Source organism: Hemicordylus capensis, chromosome 8 (assembly GCF_027244095.1).
Source record: "Hemicordylus capensis ecotype Gifberg chromosome 8, rHemCap1.1.pri, whole genome shotgun sequence".
NCBI lineage: Eukaryota > Metazoa > Chordata > Lepidosauria > Squamata > Cordylidae > Hemicordylus > Hemicordylus capensis.
Window position 1 is genome coordinate 6,726,589 of NC_069664.1, and position 17,550 is coordinate 6,744,138.

The following is a 17,550-nucleotide window of genomic DNA, read 5'->3' on the forward strand; positions in this document are numbered from 1 at the left end:
GGATGCCATGGTTCTTAGGGGACTATGATTGGGTTTTATTATCAAACGTGGGGCTGTGAGCCCAAGCCCCGGATCTTTCAAGTACCTAGCAACACCTCTGAATGCAGACAAGCAGCTGCTGTTTAGGATATCTTCCTACTATAGAAGCATAAATGCACTCGGAGCTGACAGCTGACAAAACTCTCCAAGGGCTTTTGTTGTTCTAAATTATGCATTGTAAGGAGATGCAGTTTATGTCTGACAGGATTAAATATGAGATTGGCAAACGTCTTATATAAGAGCAATGTGACTTAATGAGCAACAGGGAAAGATGAAAAAATGGTGTCCTCATGCAGGTGTTGCAACATCAGCAGATGCAAAGTACAAAGTTATTGAGAAAAGATCTGGCAGTAGAACTTGGAAGAAAAGCATGACCGTAACTTGATAGAAGCTTTATATGTGGCCTCATTGGGAAGCTGTAACCGTTATACCCTTTACCTTTGGCAGGTCAGGATGAAGCCTCTGGTCACTTATTTCCTGGCAGTTGGCTTGACTGCAGTTGCTGTGCAAGAGGGCGTGTCTGCACAGATGTGCACCTTTGACCTGCTGGACAAAAAGGACAGCCAATTTTGCAGGTGAGCTGGACATTCCATCACATTTTGAGAGCTTTCTAGTTCTGAAGCATGGCCCACAGAAGTGTAGCCGAGAGGGTCTTTCCAGTGCATCACGACCCATGTCACCCAGCAGTGTGGTAAGTCTGCTTTAGAGACTGAGGGTCCAGTTAGACACTACTTTAAGCAGGTATTTTGTAAATGCATTTTTGGTTTATTAAGCTTGAATGCCAGACAGATCAGGATCACCTGCAGATCAGGATTGTGGCTGGTGGTGCCAGGTATGGGGTGGCTTTAACTCCAGCTCCCAGGTCCTGATCAAAATCCTCTTCCCCACAATGCTATTTACTGGGGGGGGGGGAGGGAGCTATTTTTCCTTGGCAAATCACAATCATGGTGGGGACTAGATTGGCAAGACAATGTGGTTAAGGTCCCGTCTACCTGCCACAGTGCCAATCTGCAAGGGGCTTTGATTTGGCTGCCATTTAATATCAAGAAGAAGCAACACACACTTAAGATCATTAGTTTGACTGCAAAAGTGGGCAACCTATTTAGCACCAAGTATCACACTGGAAATGTGATTTCCAGGCAAAATACAAAGTGCTGGTGGTTATTACCTTTAAAGCCCTGAACAGCTTAGGCCCAGGTTACCTTAAAGAGCGCCTTCTTCTGCATGATCCCCACCGCATGCTAAGGTCATCTGAGGAGGTCCGTCTCCAGTTACCACCGGTACATCTGGTGGCGACTCAGAGGCGGGCCTTCTCTGTAGCCGCTCCTGGACTGTGGAATGCACTCCCTGCAGAAATCCGTAATTTGAACTCTTCATTGGTTTTTAGGAGAGCTCTTAAGACCTGTCTGTTTGGCCTGGCCTTCCAGGGTTTTTAAATTGTTTTAAAGGGTTTTAACTGTGCCTGTTTTTCAAGATTTTTGAATTGTTTAATTGTTTGATGTTTTATGGTATTTTATAATTTTAATTGTTGATTGTTTTTAACTGTCTTTGTTTTATTGTAAACTGCCTTGAGCCAATTTTGTGCGGCTGCATTTAGTAACCTTGCTAACTGGACTAAGAGGCACATATTTAAATGGTGGCTCTCTTGAATTTAGCAGTGGGAGAACAGCTGTCCCTGTTCGACTGTAATATTGTGTCTCTCCAGTGGCTATTGCTGGTATTTCTCTTGTGTTTCTTTTTAGTTTGCAAACCTCTTTGTGACAGGGAACCATTATCTTATTTTTATTCCTTTTGCTCTGAGAACCCTTTTGTTGAAACACAGTATATAAATAAGAATATGTCATTCATGATGTTTGGGGGCAAAAAAAAAGCTCACATATGTATAACTCTCTATTTGAAATCCATTGAAAGCTGTGCTTAATTTTGATGGGATCATGCTTCTTACTCTACAGTTATATAAATGTTTTGAGAATCAGCTCGATGAGTTGACAGATAGGAGTGATATGGTATCTCCGAGATGACCCAGAGACCAACCTGGCTCTCACATTCTGGACCAACTGCAGCTTCCAGACTACATACAAAGGCAGCCCCACATAGAGTTCATTGCAGTAATCAAGTCTGGAGGTGACTTATGTAGTCACCCATCCAAATGCAAACCAAGATGGTCTCTGCTTAGCAAAGGTGACAATTAATGCTCGCTACCACAAGACCAGTTCTCCTTCCCTGTCATTTTGGGAGGTATGCTACTGTAAAAATATCAGCAGAAGATCACCTACACATTCAAGGGGCCTCCACTGTAGAAGATCTCAATTGGTTCCTATGTTGTTGTTTATATTCTGAACTAAAGATGTAATTCATTCTGACTGATAAGTGGTGTGCCCAGTGTCAATAATCAAGCAAAAGCTGTATCTTTTATTATCTAATTAAGATCAGCTTGTGATTGAGCAGCCAGAATTGCAGTGACTGTTTGAAAGTTGAGAAAAATATTTGTTGATGGTTAATTTGGTGAGTTATAAAGATGTAATTTGATATGGATGAAATCCTCAAAATCTTTTGAGTTTGTTCCATCGAAACAGCCAGCTCGGTTGCTGTTTCGACGGAACATTCTGGCTGTCTTGCATTTTGTTTCAAGCTTGAACCAGAACACAGAATCTGTTTCACACACATCCTTACTGGATTGTTTGGATCATCAAGTCCCATTGAAATTATGGGACTCAAATTCATCATGTCTCATTCATTTCAATGACACTTAGTCAGGACTTAGTCTGGATCCTGCTGAAAGCTGTTTGAAATCATTATTGTCATGTATGCTTGTTGTGAGAACTAGAGAATGTCAAATTTATTCTGTATTAATTTATCTGATGTAAGCTTTATTTGGGAGCAAATTAAATATAATTTAAATGAATATTCTTCACAGGGCACTGTTGAACCTCAGTACATTCCCAATTTCTAATCTCTGCTAATTGGCATCAACTTCACTCCAGTATTCTGTTCCTTACAGAGGGAAGTTAGAAATTATCTACCCAGAACTGGGAGATGTTGGCTGCACATATATTCCAGCTTGCAACCAGTACCGTAAGCTGATCAGCAACGAATGGAAAAGCCCAACTGTTAGATACCGGAAGGCAAATGAGGTAAGATCTAATTATATTGTCATGTCATGTGTAGATATTTGTGACAGTGGAGATGTTTAAAACAGAATGAATCATAAATTGTCTTACACACAGTTTCTTTTTATCCTTTGTAGTGTCAAGCATCAACACAAGTACAAAAATTACTACCATGGTTTTTGATATTTGGTGTGTTATCTAGAACATCTATGATCAGGCTAGTAGCTGTTTTAGAAGCTCCTGCTTGTATCTGTATGGCGTAGTACATAGGAAGCTGCCCTATACTGAGTCAGACCCTTGGTCCATCTAGTTCCGTATTGTCTGCACAGACTGGCAGCAGCTTCTCCAAGGTTGCAGGCAGGAATCTCTCTCAGCCCTATCTTGGAGATGCTGCCAGGAAGGGAACTTGGAACCTTCTGCTCTTCCCAGAGCAGCTCCGTCCTCTGAGGGGAATATCTTACCGTGCTCACACATCAAGTCTCCCATTCATAAGCAACCAGGGTGAACCCTGCTTAGCTAAGGGGATAAGTCATGCTTGCTACCACAAGACCAGCTCCCCTTAATAGTGGTAGGCAACCCTGCTATTGAATTACAACTCCCATCATCCCCAGCCACAAATTATTGTGACTGGGGATGATGGAAGTTTTGGTTAAACAACAGTGGGACAGCCAAGGTTGCCTGCCCCTGGTGTACTAGGTAGTATACTGCTTCACACAATGGTAAATAGGGTAGGAGACATTTCCTATCCAAGTTTGGGAGCTGTGCACACACCTGTTTTGTGATCATGTGAAAGTAAAAAGCAAGGTAGGAGGGGGAGGAAGTGATCATGTATGAGGCTCATTCTGGAAGGCTTCATCCTACTCTGTACTTCACCCAGCTGTTAAATGAAATAGGAGGAAAAGCCCCTCTGCTTATTGTAACCCTCATAAACCATCACTTCCTCCCCCTCCTACCTTGCTTTTTACTCACAGACGAGCAGAAAACAGGTGTGTGCACAGCTCCCATACTTGGGTCCAATATGTCTCCTGTCCTATTGAGGATAGTGAGAACAGCCCCAGTGTGAGACTAGGACAAGGGTGACCTCACCTCATAGTACTGGGTGGCCTTGAGTCAGTTACCATTTCTTAGCCTAACCTACTTCACAGGGTGTTTGCAAGGATAAAAGGGGAGACCATCTACACCATCCTGAGCTCCATGGAGGAAGAGCAGGACTCAAATGCAATGCATACATAGTTTGCATCATGCACTTACCCAGAAGTGCTGCATCAGCACAGTACAGAGAAGAACGTTTGGTGCATGAACAGTCACTAGCATAGCAACTGTGCATCTCCTCTACAGATCACGTTGCAACCACACACACTTCCCTGGCAACTACACAGAGAAGCACTTCTCAAGATGCCTCAACATTATTCCTGCATTGATTATTTCCAGGCATATCTTTTAGGTTGCTTTTATGAGATAGGAAGGAAGTGATTACATTTGGGAGCAATGTCTGTTCACAAGAGCAGATTTTTCAAAAAGTCTTGAGAAATGTCCTTAGACCAGAGGCATGATCTGAAGTAGGAGCAAAGTGTGTATTATTGGAAACAGTCTACACTTCCCTGGAGCCGGAAATACTACCGCTCAGAAAGGATCTCTCATTGCTGATGCTCCAGCTTCTCTTCTCCTGTTACCAAAGTCTGCTTTCTAGAAAGGTGTGCAGCAGCATCTAGTGGCTCCATAAGATATTGCAAGTGTTTTGTTTCAAGACATCTCTTTATTACTTAAAGGTAAAGTTGTGCTGTCGAGTCGGTGTCGACTCCTGGTGACCGCAGAGCCCTGTGGTTGTCTTTGGTAGAATACAGGAGGGGTTGACCATTGCCTCCTCCCGTGCAGTATGAGGTGATGCCTTTCAGCATCTTTCTATACCGCTGCTGCCCTTATAGGTATCTCCCATAGTCTGGGGAACATACCAGCGGGGATTCGATCCAGCGACCTCTTGCTCCCTAAGCAAGTTACTTCCCCGGGAGCAAGAATTTCATTATAGCTTTTCCTACAAGGCAAGAGTTACTGATGGATTCTATCAAAGAATTGTACTGGCGGTGCTGATGTCCTTCAGCCAATGATGATTTGAAAAAGCCATGTACAATTTCAGGGAGCCTGGCGAATAAACAGGAGCATGTTGGATCAGCTGGAACTATACATAAGGGAAGACCATGGACTGATTGTAGTCCTCCACTTCTGTTTGCAGCCAGCAGGGGGAATTCCAGATGTTCACGGTTTGTGGCCATTTCCCAGGACTTTGTGGAAACACCTGAAGGCCAAACGTTATATTAAATGCATGGTTTGTGTTTTTAAAAGTTAAATGGTAGCCACAGTGGGGGGGACGGGACAATCAGAATAGGGACTATGGGATGCTGGGAAGGGGTACTTAACCTATTCCTGCCTCATTCTTAACAACAGCAACAAAACATTCTGGAAGGGAAGCTCTGTTGGTGCCAATGAAAGCTTCCCTCTGAGACTGATAGCGGTCTTGGGAGTATGGTTTTTGTCAGGACTGCAATAGGAATGGGTTAATTACCCTTTCCCTGTGCTCTGCCCCTCCATTGCCCCCCGCCCCCAGACTGCTATTTAACTTAAACACACACTATACATTTAATGAAAATTGTTGAGTGGCCATAGGGCCCCTCCCCAGCCCTTCTTGCCACACTACATCTGTCTTGTTTCCCTTCTCCCTGGATTCAGAACCCCACAGTTGAAATTGGTGATAGTTTTTCCATGCTGTTGATGTCAGCCAGCCAGCTAGCCGCCTGGCCTGATTTTCTGGGAGAATGAAAGCCTTGTGTGCTATTATAGACAAACTCGCTGGTGACATTGTAACAGATAGAAGGAAAGCAGAAAGAGAGAATGAAGGAAGAAAAAGAGGAGGGAATGGAAGATAGGTGAGAATGTGAAGAATTTGGAGAATGTGAAGTAAAGGAAAAAGTGGCAGCCAACAGAGATGAGGATGCAGAGAGATCTGAGAGATAATACTTGGAGGTGCATAAAGGAAAAGAGAGGGTAATGGAAACAGGGTTACTGTGGAGAATATGAGTAGAGGATTAGAAAAAGAGGGGATAGCTGAGCACTGAGGTTGCAGACCTTTGGGTGGAACACAGAGAGAAGAAACAGCATTGTGGAGAAAAAACTTGAGGGAGGTTCCTAATCGGGGTGGGGGGAGAGAGAGAGAAGAGTTTGTATTGCAAGGGGCATAGAGGAAAAGAGGATGAACAAAGAATGGCAACCACGGAACTAAAATTATTCATTTTTTAAAAAACCCATCCTTATCCATACCATTTTGACCTTCTTGAGTTCATGATTTAAGCTATGAGCTCCATTTTGGGCAATTGATCTTGTAGTGGACTGTTTCATGATTGAGTTAAGCCAGATCAGAAGTGTTTCACCATTTGCTTGTGAATTTGGGCTAGCTTTCATGTTGTACATGAGGAAGGGGTTCGTTGTGCTTTTGGGGTGTGGGCTGGGCTGGGCTCAGTGTCATGCACTGAGCCCTTTTCCTGCTGCTCAGAACTCGTGTTCATATGAATGCAGGAAGAGCCCTGCCCGATCAGTCCAAGGCCCATCTAGTCTAGCAGCCTGTTTCCCATAGTGACCCATCAGATCCATCACAAGCAGGAGGTGAAGGCCTGCCCCCTTTCTTGCTGTTGCTCCCCTGCAACTGGTACCTGTAGGTAGCTTATAGTCATTAAGACTAGTAGCCATTGATAAACCTCCTCTTTTAAAGCCATCCAGTCTCGTGGCCAACACTACATCCTATGGCAACAAATTCCATATACTAATTATATGCTATGTGATGAAATCTTCCCTTTTGTCCATCCCAAATCTCCTGCCAGTCAGTTTCATTGGATGACTCCTGGGTCTAGTGTTGTGAGAACTTCTCTTTCCATTCTTTCCACAACATGCTGGCAACTGTGGTTTGCTTATCCGCAGACAGGTCTGAGAGACCCACTGTCTCTATCTGCGGTGTGAAAATAGACCAAAATTCACCTATTCGCAGTTGCGAAATGGCTGGAAATGACTTCTGGTGTAGCTTTCAGCTGCCATTTTAGAGACCAGCGCCATTTTGAGGCTCTTTCTGAAAAAAACCAGGCTGATTTGGCAGTTTTGGGGGGCATTCCTAAATCCCTGCAGCTCTGGAGAGTGCAATTCTACTCTTGTGCAATTCTACTCTTATTTCTCCCCCCCTTCCCACTTTTTAGGCATTTTAAGACACTCTTCCCCCCAGAACCTAACCCCCCCGCCCAATCCCCATAGAGTTAAGGTTTTGTTACTTGTGGTTTCTGTATTTGCGCTAATTGGTGGGAATGGAACCTCCGTGAATAATGAGGGCCACCTGTAAACTTTTATTATGTCTCCTCTAGATTGCCTTTTTTTAATAAATGAGAGAGGCTACAACATTTGGGGCTTTCTTTGTAAGGAAGGTATTGCAGCTCCCAGATCATTTTGGTTGCCCTCTGCTGTACCTTTTTCACTTCTATATCAGTTTCGTTCTGTTTCCTATCCTTTAACAACTTATCAATCCATAAATGGAACTGTCCCTTTATCCCATGACTGCTAAATTCACTCAAGAGCCTTTGACAAGGAACTTTGTTAAAAGCTTTTTGAAAATCCAAGTATGCAATGTCTGTTGGATCACCTCTGTCCAAAAGATACTTACCTTTGTGGAAACTATGCTGATTTTCCTGCAGCAAGGCTTCTAGAGTGTTGGACTAGGACTGGGAAAACCCAAGTTCAAATCCCCATTCAACCATGAAACTCACTGGGTGTCTCTGGGCCAGTCATGTAACTACAGGGTAGTTGTGAGGATAAAAATAACCATATTCACCGCTCTGAACTCCTTGGAGGAAGAGTGAGATATAAGAAATAAATAAAACAAATAAAAAATATATATCTAAGTTTATCCGAACAAATGTTATGCCAACTGGCCCATAATTTTCAGAATCCCCTTATAGAAATTGATGTTACATTGAATATCTTCTAGTCATCTGGCACAGAGCCAGATTTGAGCAACACATTACTTTTTTTTTTTTTTTTTGCTATGAGAGCAGCAATTTCACATTTGAGTTCTTTAAGGACTCTCAAGTGGATGCCATCTGACCCCAGAGATTTGTTAACTTTTATCTTTTCAATACACCCTAGAACATCATTTCTTGTTGCCTCCTATTTGACTCAGTTCTATAGATCAGGGATTTTCAATATTGGGTCCCCAGATGTTATTGGACTTCAATTCCCATAATCCCCAAACAAAAGCTACTGTGGCTGGGGATTATGGGAATTGAAGTTCAATAACATCTGGGCACCCAACGCTGAGAATCCCTGCTATAGATTATCTCCCTGAAAATTCAGTTCAGGCATGAGTGACTGCTCTGTATCCTTTGTAGTGAAGACTAATGCAAAGATTCATTCAGCTTTTCTGTAATCTTCATATCTCCTTTAAGCATCGCTTTTATCCCATGTCATCAAATGGTCCAACTTAAGTTTGATATATTGAAAGTATGCAAAGCTAGAAAAAAGCTTCTGGGGGGTGGGGAACAGGGCAGACAGGGGAGGTACTCCAACTTGCAGTGTGCTCCACAATGCTTTGTCCCCAGTGTAGGCAGAAAATAGTGGGACGTGCTAGTACAAGAACTGCTAGGTATAGACAGCCAGCTATGTGTCCCCATGCAATTCCTTGTGCAAAGAAAGTGCGTGCATGAAAAAGCCCTCCTGTGAAATGCTAACCATGTGGGGAAAGGACCACGAGATGGCAGCGTTTCTCTTGAAGTTTAAGCAGAGAAATTGGCAACCGAGGTGACATTTCCCTCAGGATGCTAGCGTTAACTCTGCAATGGGATCTTTCCCACTTGCAAGTGGGCAGAATCTCTATGACTTCTGCTGCCTCTTCTAAAAGGCTTGTGTAGCAGCAGTAGGCTTCAGTATCATGCTACTTAAAGCATTAAGAGGACCATCTGTAGTATATCACTTCACTTCTGCTGCAGCAAGACAATGTGCAAGATTCCACTTCAAACATTGGTCAAGAAGTCCAGTGTTACATAGCTTCTATGAACTCTGACTAGGCAGTGACCTGGAGGATGCAGGCCTGTATGTCTGGGTGAGTCTAATCTTCACATTTAATTACTTGCCTCTTCACTATGTTTGTAAATGTGGGGAGCAGCAAATTAGAGATGAAGCCAGTGCTGACTTCTCATTGGTTGCTGTGCTGTTGACTTTCTGGCAGAGAAGCAAGGATAATAAAATATTGCAACAGCTTATAAATGCAAGCGAAACAAAGCAAAATTGCCAAGGCAACCATTGAGCACCAGCACAGATACTCTGCGTTTGGGTGAAGAACTAATTTTACCAGTCAGCTAAGGCCAGCTGCCCTCATCAAAGTTCATGCTGTTTCAAACGTAGGGAGGGTACAGAAATTATTCTGGAACTTGCAGGGAGGCAGGAATGAAAGCAAAGAGATTTGGTGGAAGGCAAATGTACTTTTGAGAGCATGTGCTGTGTGTTAATTCCGTAGTAAGCAGAGCTATTCTTCAGTGCTTCTGAAGAATAATCGTGTGTTCTGAAGCACCAGGGAGGGGAACTTGCCCCTTCTCTGCCCTCCCACGATGACCCCTCTGGAGTCTTATATCATGTTCTGCTTCCCTAAAACGACAGATTTTTTGGCCTTCGTAGTCCTTAGAACATGGAACCCCTGCAGCTTCCAAATCTTTCTAGATGAGAGGCGTTCGTGATGCGAAAGATCTTGTTTAAATACCCCAGTTGGCCAAGCTTTCTCTAGAGATTTCCAGTTTTGACTGTCTCTCCATTCAGTAGAAATCTCACTCTTTGACAGCCAGCAGGGAGCGCTATGTGGACAGCATATGCACAAGCTTTCCTGACTACAGCCTACATGTGGCTCTCTACTTACTAGCCTTCTCCCAAATTGCTTGGTAGAATTCCAAGCAAGTCTCTTTTGAGTGAGGATGAATAGCACATAATGTGCTAAGGTTTGCAGCATGTGTTGAGTTTTTATTTTATTTTATTTATTTATTTAATTTTAAGCAAAGGAAGAGGTGCACTAGATCAGAAGCAGAAAGCTGGCTCTGAGATTCCATGTTCCCTGTGTGCTTTTTTTTAATTATTTTTTTAAACATATATACATTTTAACCTTTTGAATGCCTTGGGATGCTTCTGAAGTTTAGAGGAGCCCTCGTAAAGCCTGCTTCACCAAAAAGGACTGCCTGCAGGTGAGATGATGGCTGGAATCTGAGCCTAGCAGTAATCAGGGTTCCCCCCACCCAGTCCGCATGCATGCCAAGCTGAGCTGTTTTCTAAGCCTGCACAGGAGGGAGAGAGAGAGTGTAAATCGGATATCTAGAATGCAGCAAAAAGTACCCAGTACTGAGCATAACCTGATACTGCCAGTCCCAGAGACAATACTGTTGGATTTACTTGGAAAGTCCTTGTCACAATCTTTAAGATTTTATTTAATGGGAAGATGTTAAAGAGGGAAAAGGGAGATATGACTGCAGCTGGTATATATATTTTCAGAAAATCAGGTGTTGGGTTAATAGCAGTCAGATGGATTGGAAGTGCCTGCTCTCTTTAGTAACAGATTTGAGGCGCATGGCAGCCAGATTAGAAGTAGGATGTTGAAGCAAGGCTTATGATTTTAGCGCTGTGTGACCCTTTTTGAGAAAGTGACCCTTTGGGGCGCAACTTCCTAGGCATATTTTTCTGGCAGCGCTCACAAATGGATCTGAGGTATCTCTGCACTGAAGCATCAACAGGAGGCTTAGCTAAAAGTGTCGCTTTTGGGATTTAAAGACCTACTCCATTCAAAACTTCACTGAGAATTCCACTCGCATTTGGAAAAATACTGAGGGACAGTGGCTGACATCCAGACTAGCTGTACGTGTAAATTGTACAGATTAGTACATGTAAACCTATACTAATGCAAGGATGTTGCACTAGCTAGTTTTGTTAAGCTGCATTCCAAACTAGGGTTGCATGAGGGTATGCCTGCACAATGTGTAGCGCTCCTCCTGCTGTGAAACAAGAGGTAAGTTGCAGGGAATGATGCAAAGCTGTCCACTATCCTGTTGTGCAAGCAGCCCAAGAGTGAAAAAGACTGAACAACTCTGATCTACTTGCATGGCTGCATCTTTGTTGGTTTCACTAGTGCAGCGTTGGTCTGTATGTCGGCCATTAAATTTATTTAATTTTAAAATTCAAAAAACGGGTTTTAAAATTTTATTTAAAATATTTCTGCCCTGCCCCTCCAGTATACTATTGCTCGGGGTGGCTCACAACAATAAAATAGAAACAATGTAAAATAAAACTAATACAATTAGCTATTTGGGCTTCCTACTGACAATGTTCTGGGCTGAATCCAATCCCCTAAGGCAGGGATCCTCAACATTGGGCCCCCAGATGTTGTTGGACTTCAACTCCCATAATCCCCAACCAAAGGCCACTGGGGCTTGGGATTATGGGAGTTGAAGTCCACTAACATCTGGGGGCCCAACGTTGAGGATCCCTGCCCTAAGGGGCATTTTAGGAGAAGGGTTTAGCTCTGTAGTAGGTAGAGTGTATGGTTTGAGTGCATAAGTGCCCAGGTTCAGTCCTCAGCAACACTTGTTAAAAGGATCTCAGGTAGCAGGTTTGGGAAAGACCCTTGCTGAAGAACCTGGAGACCCACTGCCTGTCAGGATAGACCAGGACCTCTCAACCTTGGGTTCTCAAATGCTGTTGGACAAGAACTCCCATAATCCAAAGGCCATTGTGGCCGAGGATGATGGGAGTTCTAGTCCAACAGCATCTGGTGATCCAAGGCTGAGATTCTTTGGAGTAGACAATACTGGACTAGACAACCAAGGGTCTGCCCGTATGTTCAATATGCCCCATCAGCTGAACCCCAGTTACAAAGGAAGGTAGGAATCTAGCCATTGGTCCATCTAGCTCTGTATTGTCTACACAGTGACTGGCAGCAGCTGTCTGAGGCTTCAGGCAGGAGTCTCTCCCAGCCCTAACTAGAGGTACCAGAGATTGAATCTGGGGCCTTCTGCATGCAAAGCAGATGCCCTACCACTGAGCAACTCAGAAGCTGGGGCGGAGCCACCATTGGGCGAAGAGGTTCAAATAACCTGGGCTGCTGCCAATCAGGGGCCGTGCCTTGCGGTCCTGACACACACCCCCCCCAGCGTCTGACATCAGACGCAGGGGTACTGGTTTAGCTCCTGAGCGAGGGCCATGTGGCCCCCGTTCGGGAGTTAAATGGCTACTCCTGGCCATGCTGTGAATGAAGTGCCGGCCGGACTCAAACTCCCAAATGGAGCCACGCAGCTCCGTTCGGGAGCCAGACCATGCCCCCCACATCTGACATCAGACACAGGGGTGTGGCTAGTCCCTGCGTCTGACGTCCAATGCAGGGGGCGGGATGAACGGGGCCATCGTTGCAGCCAGACATGAGCCGCTGGCGGTCTGGTTCCACGCCTGCTCAGAAGCTTGTGTGGGTGTAGAAAGAGCAACAGGCTGTAGCCCTGAGACTTGCTGGCAGTCCCAGGGATGGGAGGGCATTATATCCCTTTCAGTAAAACTAGTGACTAACCTGAGAAGAACATATAAACTGGCACAGTACTATGAATGTGATTCAGAAGAAGGGAAAGAATTAATTAGGTTGATTCCCATCACAAACAAAAGCACACTTGTATGGCCACGATATACATAAAAAGTACAAAGAGTGGGATAGGTATTGAATTTTCCCAGCTTCAAGATTTTGACTGCATGGAAAATGTAATATTCCAGTACCTGAAAAACTGTGTAGTTGTTGGTGATCTTTCCCTGGTTAGGAGATGATTATCCAGTAACATCCCAGGAAGAAATGATTAATTCTGGAGTCTTGGAGAGGAAGAGATAAATTGGTGAAAGCATCTGAAATGTTTTAACCAATAAGAATATTCCAGTATCTGATAGGTTTAATGCTCAATTTATGACCCTTCATAGTCTTGCAATAATATCTTTATAAGATAAAAAAAATATTATCTCAATGCAGTAATCTACTCTTAAAGAACTTGGCTGCAAACTTATTTGATTTATTTTTCTGGTCTTCCTGCTTGAGATAATGTGCTCTGAAGAGCATAATTTAACCCTCAGTCCATTCTGCTGGATACACACTAACTTGTCCCATTAATTTAATGGGATTACTCGTGAGTAATTTAGTCTGTCAGCCACTGCACTTCCCCTAACACCTGCCTTCATGAGGAACACCATCTTTAAAGCACGGGTTACCAACCCTTGGATCCCCAGATGATGATGGGCTACAACAGCTTTTATCCCCCCCACAGTGGCCAAAGGGCTTGTGACTGGGGATAATGGGAGTTATAGTCCAGCAACTCCTGGGAACCCAAGGGTTTGGAATTGCTGCTTTAAAATATTACTCCATTTACAGTTGTAATGGCTTGTGGGAGACCGGAGAGATTAAACAGAAAGCAGCATCTACCCACCTATCTGGGATTATCTCCAGGGGAGGGGGGCAGGGGGAAAGGTTGTGTTTTAAAGGGCATTTGCCATGTGATTATCAAATCTCCTTGTTTATCTTCATTTTCAATAATCTGAAATTGCCTAGATATCTTCTTTATTGTAATGATTATCATTCATTCCCTTGTTAAAAAAACATTGTGGTTTACTCTTAATAATGGAATAATATTGTCCTTACAAGGTTTCCTTTACAGGGTGCGGGGTGCTTTCTGTCTCTATATAGTTCAGGTGTCACAAACACTGGGTCTCTTGGTCAGAATATTCCACAGTTCAGAATACTGAAGGTTTTTCTCCCTGTACTCATGGGCACTTTCACACTGCCCACTTGCATGGGCAGATGTGTACTCTTCTTTGCAATGCAGCCTTAATAAAAGGAGGAGCCTGGTATGTCTTTAAACCTGATGGATGCCAGATACTATCTTTGTAAAGGCTTTTAAAATATTACTTTCTTACTTTCACTCACATTGAGATTGATAGGCCACCAAACTAAGAGCTTCATGTAGACATTTCTATCTTCCAACACATTGTAAAATGGCTACGCACAATACTCACATGTTTTAGAAAAGGTTCCCACTGTATCACATAATCCCTGGTTGATTAGATTTGTAACTTCCTTACAAAGCTGTAATAAGAAAAACCAACCTTTCATCTTGTTAAGAATATTACATGTAGCATGTTTTCCTACGTATTCAAAGCATTTTATGTTGTTTTAGTTCAGATCTAACTTGAGCGCGTTCATGGCTGACATTGGAATTTAACTAGAGCTGTGTTCTTCATTGTAAGGCCCACGGGCCAGTGGTGACCCCCACCAGCTCCCTGTGGAACTGTTGCTCCCTGACTAATGTGTCTCCCTGACTATTGAGCCCATGTGAAGTTTCAGCCGAAGCAGAGTGCTGAGATGACCCTTCTCACCGTGTAGGGCTGCACTACTCACCCTCTTAACTGGTACTCTGCAGGAATTTCCCCTTGTTCCTGTGTTTGAGGAAAGAGTACCTAATACCTTGTGTTGTATCTTGGATATCTTTCTGTAGTTGTCAACCCTAGTGCTTGGGAAATCTCTGCAGTTTATAGTGGTGTGAACCAATGTTTGAAAACCATTGTATATGGTAAGTTTTTCAATACAGAAACATCCAGTTATAGGCTTTACTTACCCATGTGCTACAAAGTTCTCCAGAAACCTTAGCGTCTGAGGAAACAGCAGCACTTGGTTGCTTTCAGTTGGCCACTCTAAGGAGTAGTCTCCTCCATCACTACTGAATTGATCTTCCTGGAGGCACCAGGGATCTTACAATGGTGTGGTTGGTCTACTGATGCAAAAAACAGCCCATCTGAAGGAACAGGGAAGGAATGGGGAGTGCTTATAAGGACATGAACTGAAAAGTTAGAGTTCCATTCATGTTTGGAAAATATAAAGAGACATTAGATTTCTTGAACTGCAAGAAGGGTGTGTGTGTGTGTGTGTTAAATTCCATGGTCCTTTTACTGATGCTCCTGAACTACTTATCAGCAACTGGCATCCTCTGAACCAAATCAAAATTCCCTAAGGGGCATTTAGGCAAATATCCTTCACCAAAATGTGAAAGATGTATATCATTCCTCTCCCCCACCCCCCATTTTTGTCTTTACTGCTTTGGTACAGGAAGAACTTTGATCACACCAAGTTGTGTATGCATATGGCTTTATGTTCTCACCTTTTGCTGTAGGTTTAGAGCATATGTATACACTTCTAACAGTATATTTATTCTTGTTTGAAAACAGTTGGAATTCTTAATGTCTCTGAGAAGCAATAAGCTTCACTGTGCTTTCCAAGAGCAGAGAACAGCAACCTGCCGGAAGGGTTCTTCTGCTGCTGACTGTGCTTCCTTCCACAGTGGGTACACTCTTGCTCTAGCAGGAAGTTCAAGTTAAGCTGGAAACATCTGGATAGATGGGAAATACTCCCTCCTTGTCTTGCAGACACCTCAATATTGCTTTGCTCAACCAAAAATAAATTGGAAAAGAAAATTGGACATTGCATCAATTTGGAGCAAGTTTATAAATTCTACAGCTAAGCAATCCCAATAGAAAATGATAGATCGCCAGCAAACGTGCAGTCCCTCTGGTGATGTATAGTCGCATTAGCCGAAATTCCGTATTACATGATTCTGCTTTATTACCAGTGTTGGTGGCAGACAGAAAAACAGATTACACTTGAGATCAAATCGATAGGAACTTTATTTACTGGCCTTTTAAAAACATATTTCTGTGCTTTATAAAAACATACGGTAGATGCTATTGATAGAGCTTGTCTGCTTGTTAAAAAGCAATTTACCCTCAGCGATGTTTTTAAGCTGCAATTTACGGCATTACCTTTTACCTACTCTTCCACATTTCTCTTTTTTATCATTGCATTTGACGACTTCCTCAGAGGATTCTGTGGGCTCCAGCCATGTTCACTTAGGCCAAGACAGTCTCCATGTCATGTGTTCAGTTTTGCTTCACTGTTGTAATGGGTAAATGATGCCATACGTTAAGTGGCTTCGTTGCATGCATTTGGTGGTGTCTCTCGTTTGCTGCTCTGTGACCACTTCAAGCACCACAGGAAAGGAAAACCGTAAGGTATTTTAAGGAAGATACTTGAACTGAGTGCAAATCATTTGAGGAGTTAAGAATTTGCCATCATATGTACAGGAGAGAGGCCAAGAACCTTCCGTTTCCCCTTTTCAGCATCCTTAACTGTTTTTCCCCTAGTGGGGCTATATCTCTGAGGGAGGGGCTGCAGGGCAGTCACCTAGGGCATTGTACTTACAGGGGTCCTACACTGCAGCCCAACAGAGACTGTTCTAGTTCCAGCAGGGCTGGAGCTATATTGATTTGTTATGGAGGGAGGGCCCGGTAAACTGTTTGTGTCCTGGGTCCTGTACAAGCTAGAAACAGCCCTGCCTCCAGTCTTTGAGACCCACTAGGAGAAAAACAGCTGGCTGGAGGGAATTTTTGAGGGAAAGCGCAGGTGGAACATAGGAAGCTGCCTTCTACTGAGTCAGACCATTGGTCCATCTAGCTCAGTATTGTCTACACAGACTGGCAGCGGCTTCTCCAAGGTTGCAGGCAGGAATCTCTCTCAGCCCTATCTTGGAGATGCTGCCAGGGAGGGAACTTGGAACCTTCTCCTCTTCCCAGAGCGGCTCCATCCCCTGAGGGGAAGATCTTCCAGTGCTCACACTTCTAATCTCCCATTCATATGCAGCCAGGGCAGATCCTGCTTAGCTAAGGGGACAAGTCATGCTTGCTACCACAAGACCAGCTTTCCTCTTGGGAGAAGGTGGGAGAAGGGCTTAGCATAAATGTGCTATAAATTGAACCCCCTTCCTGTTCTTTATGGGGATTTGGCTGCAACCTGATTCTGAGACACGCTTCTACACTTGTGTTGCTTCTACAGATACTAGCTTTCAGTATCTCAGTAGAAGACAACCTTTTCAGAAATCTTTTGATTAAATTATTATGTCTCCCAGGATTTATCTATTTTCAGGTTGCAAACGATTCAAATGGAGTAGTTTCAGGGCTTAGGAAGCTTATTCTGGAATTTGTTCCATATTTACAATACTGAAAACACACACACACACACACACACACACACACACACACACACTCTCTCTCTCTCTCTCTCTCTCTCTCTCTCTCTCTCTCTCTCTCTCTCTCTCTTCATTCATTCATTCATTCATTTGATTTCTATACCATTAGAATATAAAACATGTGCTTGATCCTCCTTTTGAACCTAGGAGATATTTCAAGTAACCCTTTATTCCCTTTTGAAGAACAGGATATTTTCCCAACCACGGTTTCATAATAGTTCATTCTGTGGCCTAGTAATAGAGAT

The 17,550-nt window shown here is 43.5% G+C and overlaps 1 protein-coding gene and 1 long non-coding RNA gene across 16 annotated transcripts in view; one reads left to right on the forward strand and one right to left on the reverse strand.

Moving 5' to 3' along the window:
* The window catches only part of PEBP4 (phosphatidylethanolamine binding protein 4), a 404,209-nt gene that overhangs the window by 11,005 nt on the left and 375,654 nt on the right, over positions 1-17,550 (forward strand). For 13 of the 15 annotated variants that reach the window (XR_008311022.1, XR_008311023.1, XR_008311020.1 and 10 more), the window contains exons 2-3: positions 487-614; positions 3,041-3,173. Coding sequence is in view for 5 of the 15 variants with exons in the window: in XM_053269481.1 (XP_053125456.1) it covers positions 487-614; positions 3,041-3,173 (261 nt within the window). In the remaining 10 variants the exon portion in view is untranslated. Of the gene's footprint in view, positions 1-486; positions 615-3,040; positions 3,174-9,070; positions 9,277-9,929; positions 10,403-17,550 lie in introns of those variants that run through there. The other 2 variants (XR_008311025.1, XR_008311026.1) reach the window with 2 other exon arrangements.
* Positions 12,974-14,965, reverse strand: LOC128333687 (uncharacterized). Its single transcript, XR_008311031.1, has 3 exons — positions 14,846-14,965; positions 14,247-14,316; positions 12,974-13,055 (listed from the first exon to the last, which is right to left on the reverse strand). It is a non-coding gene; the product is annotated as an uncharacterized LOC128333687 (long non-coding RNA).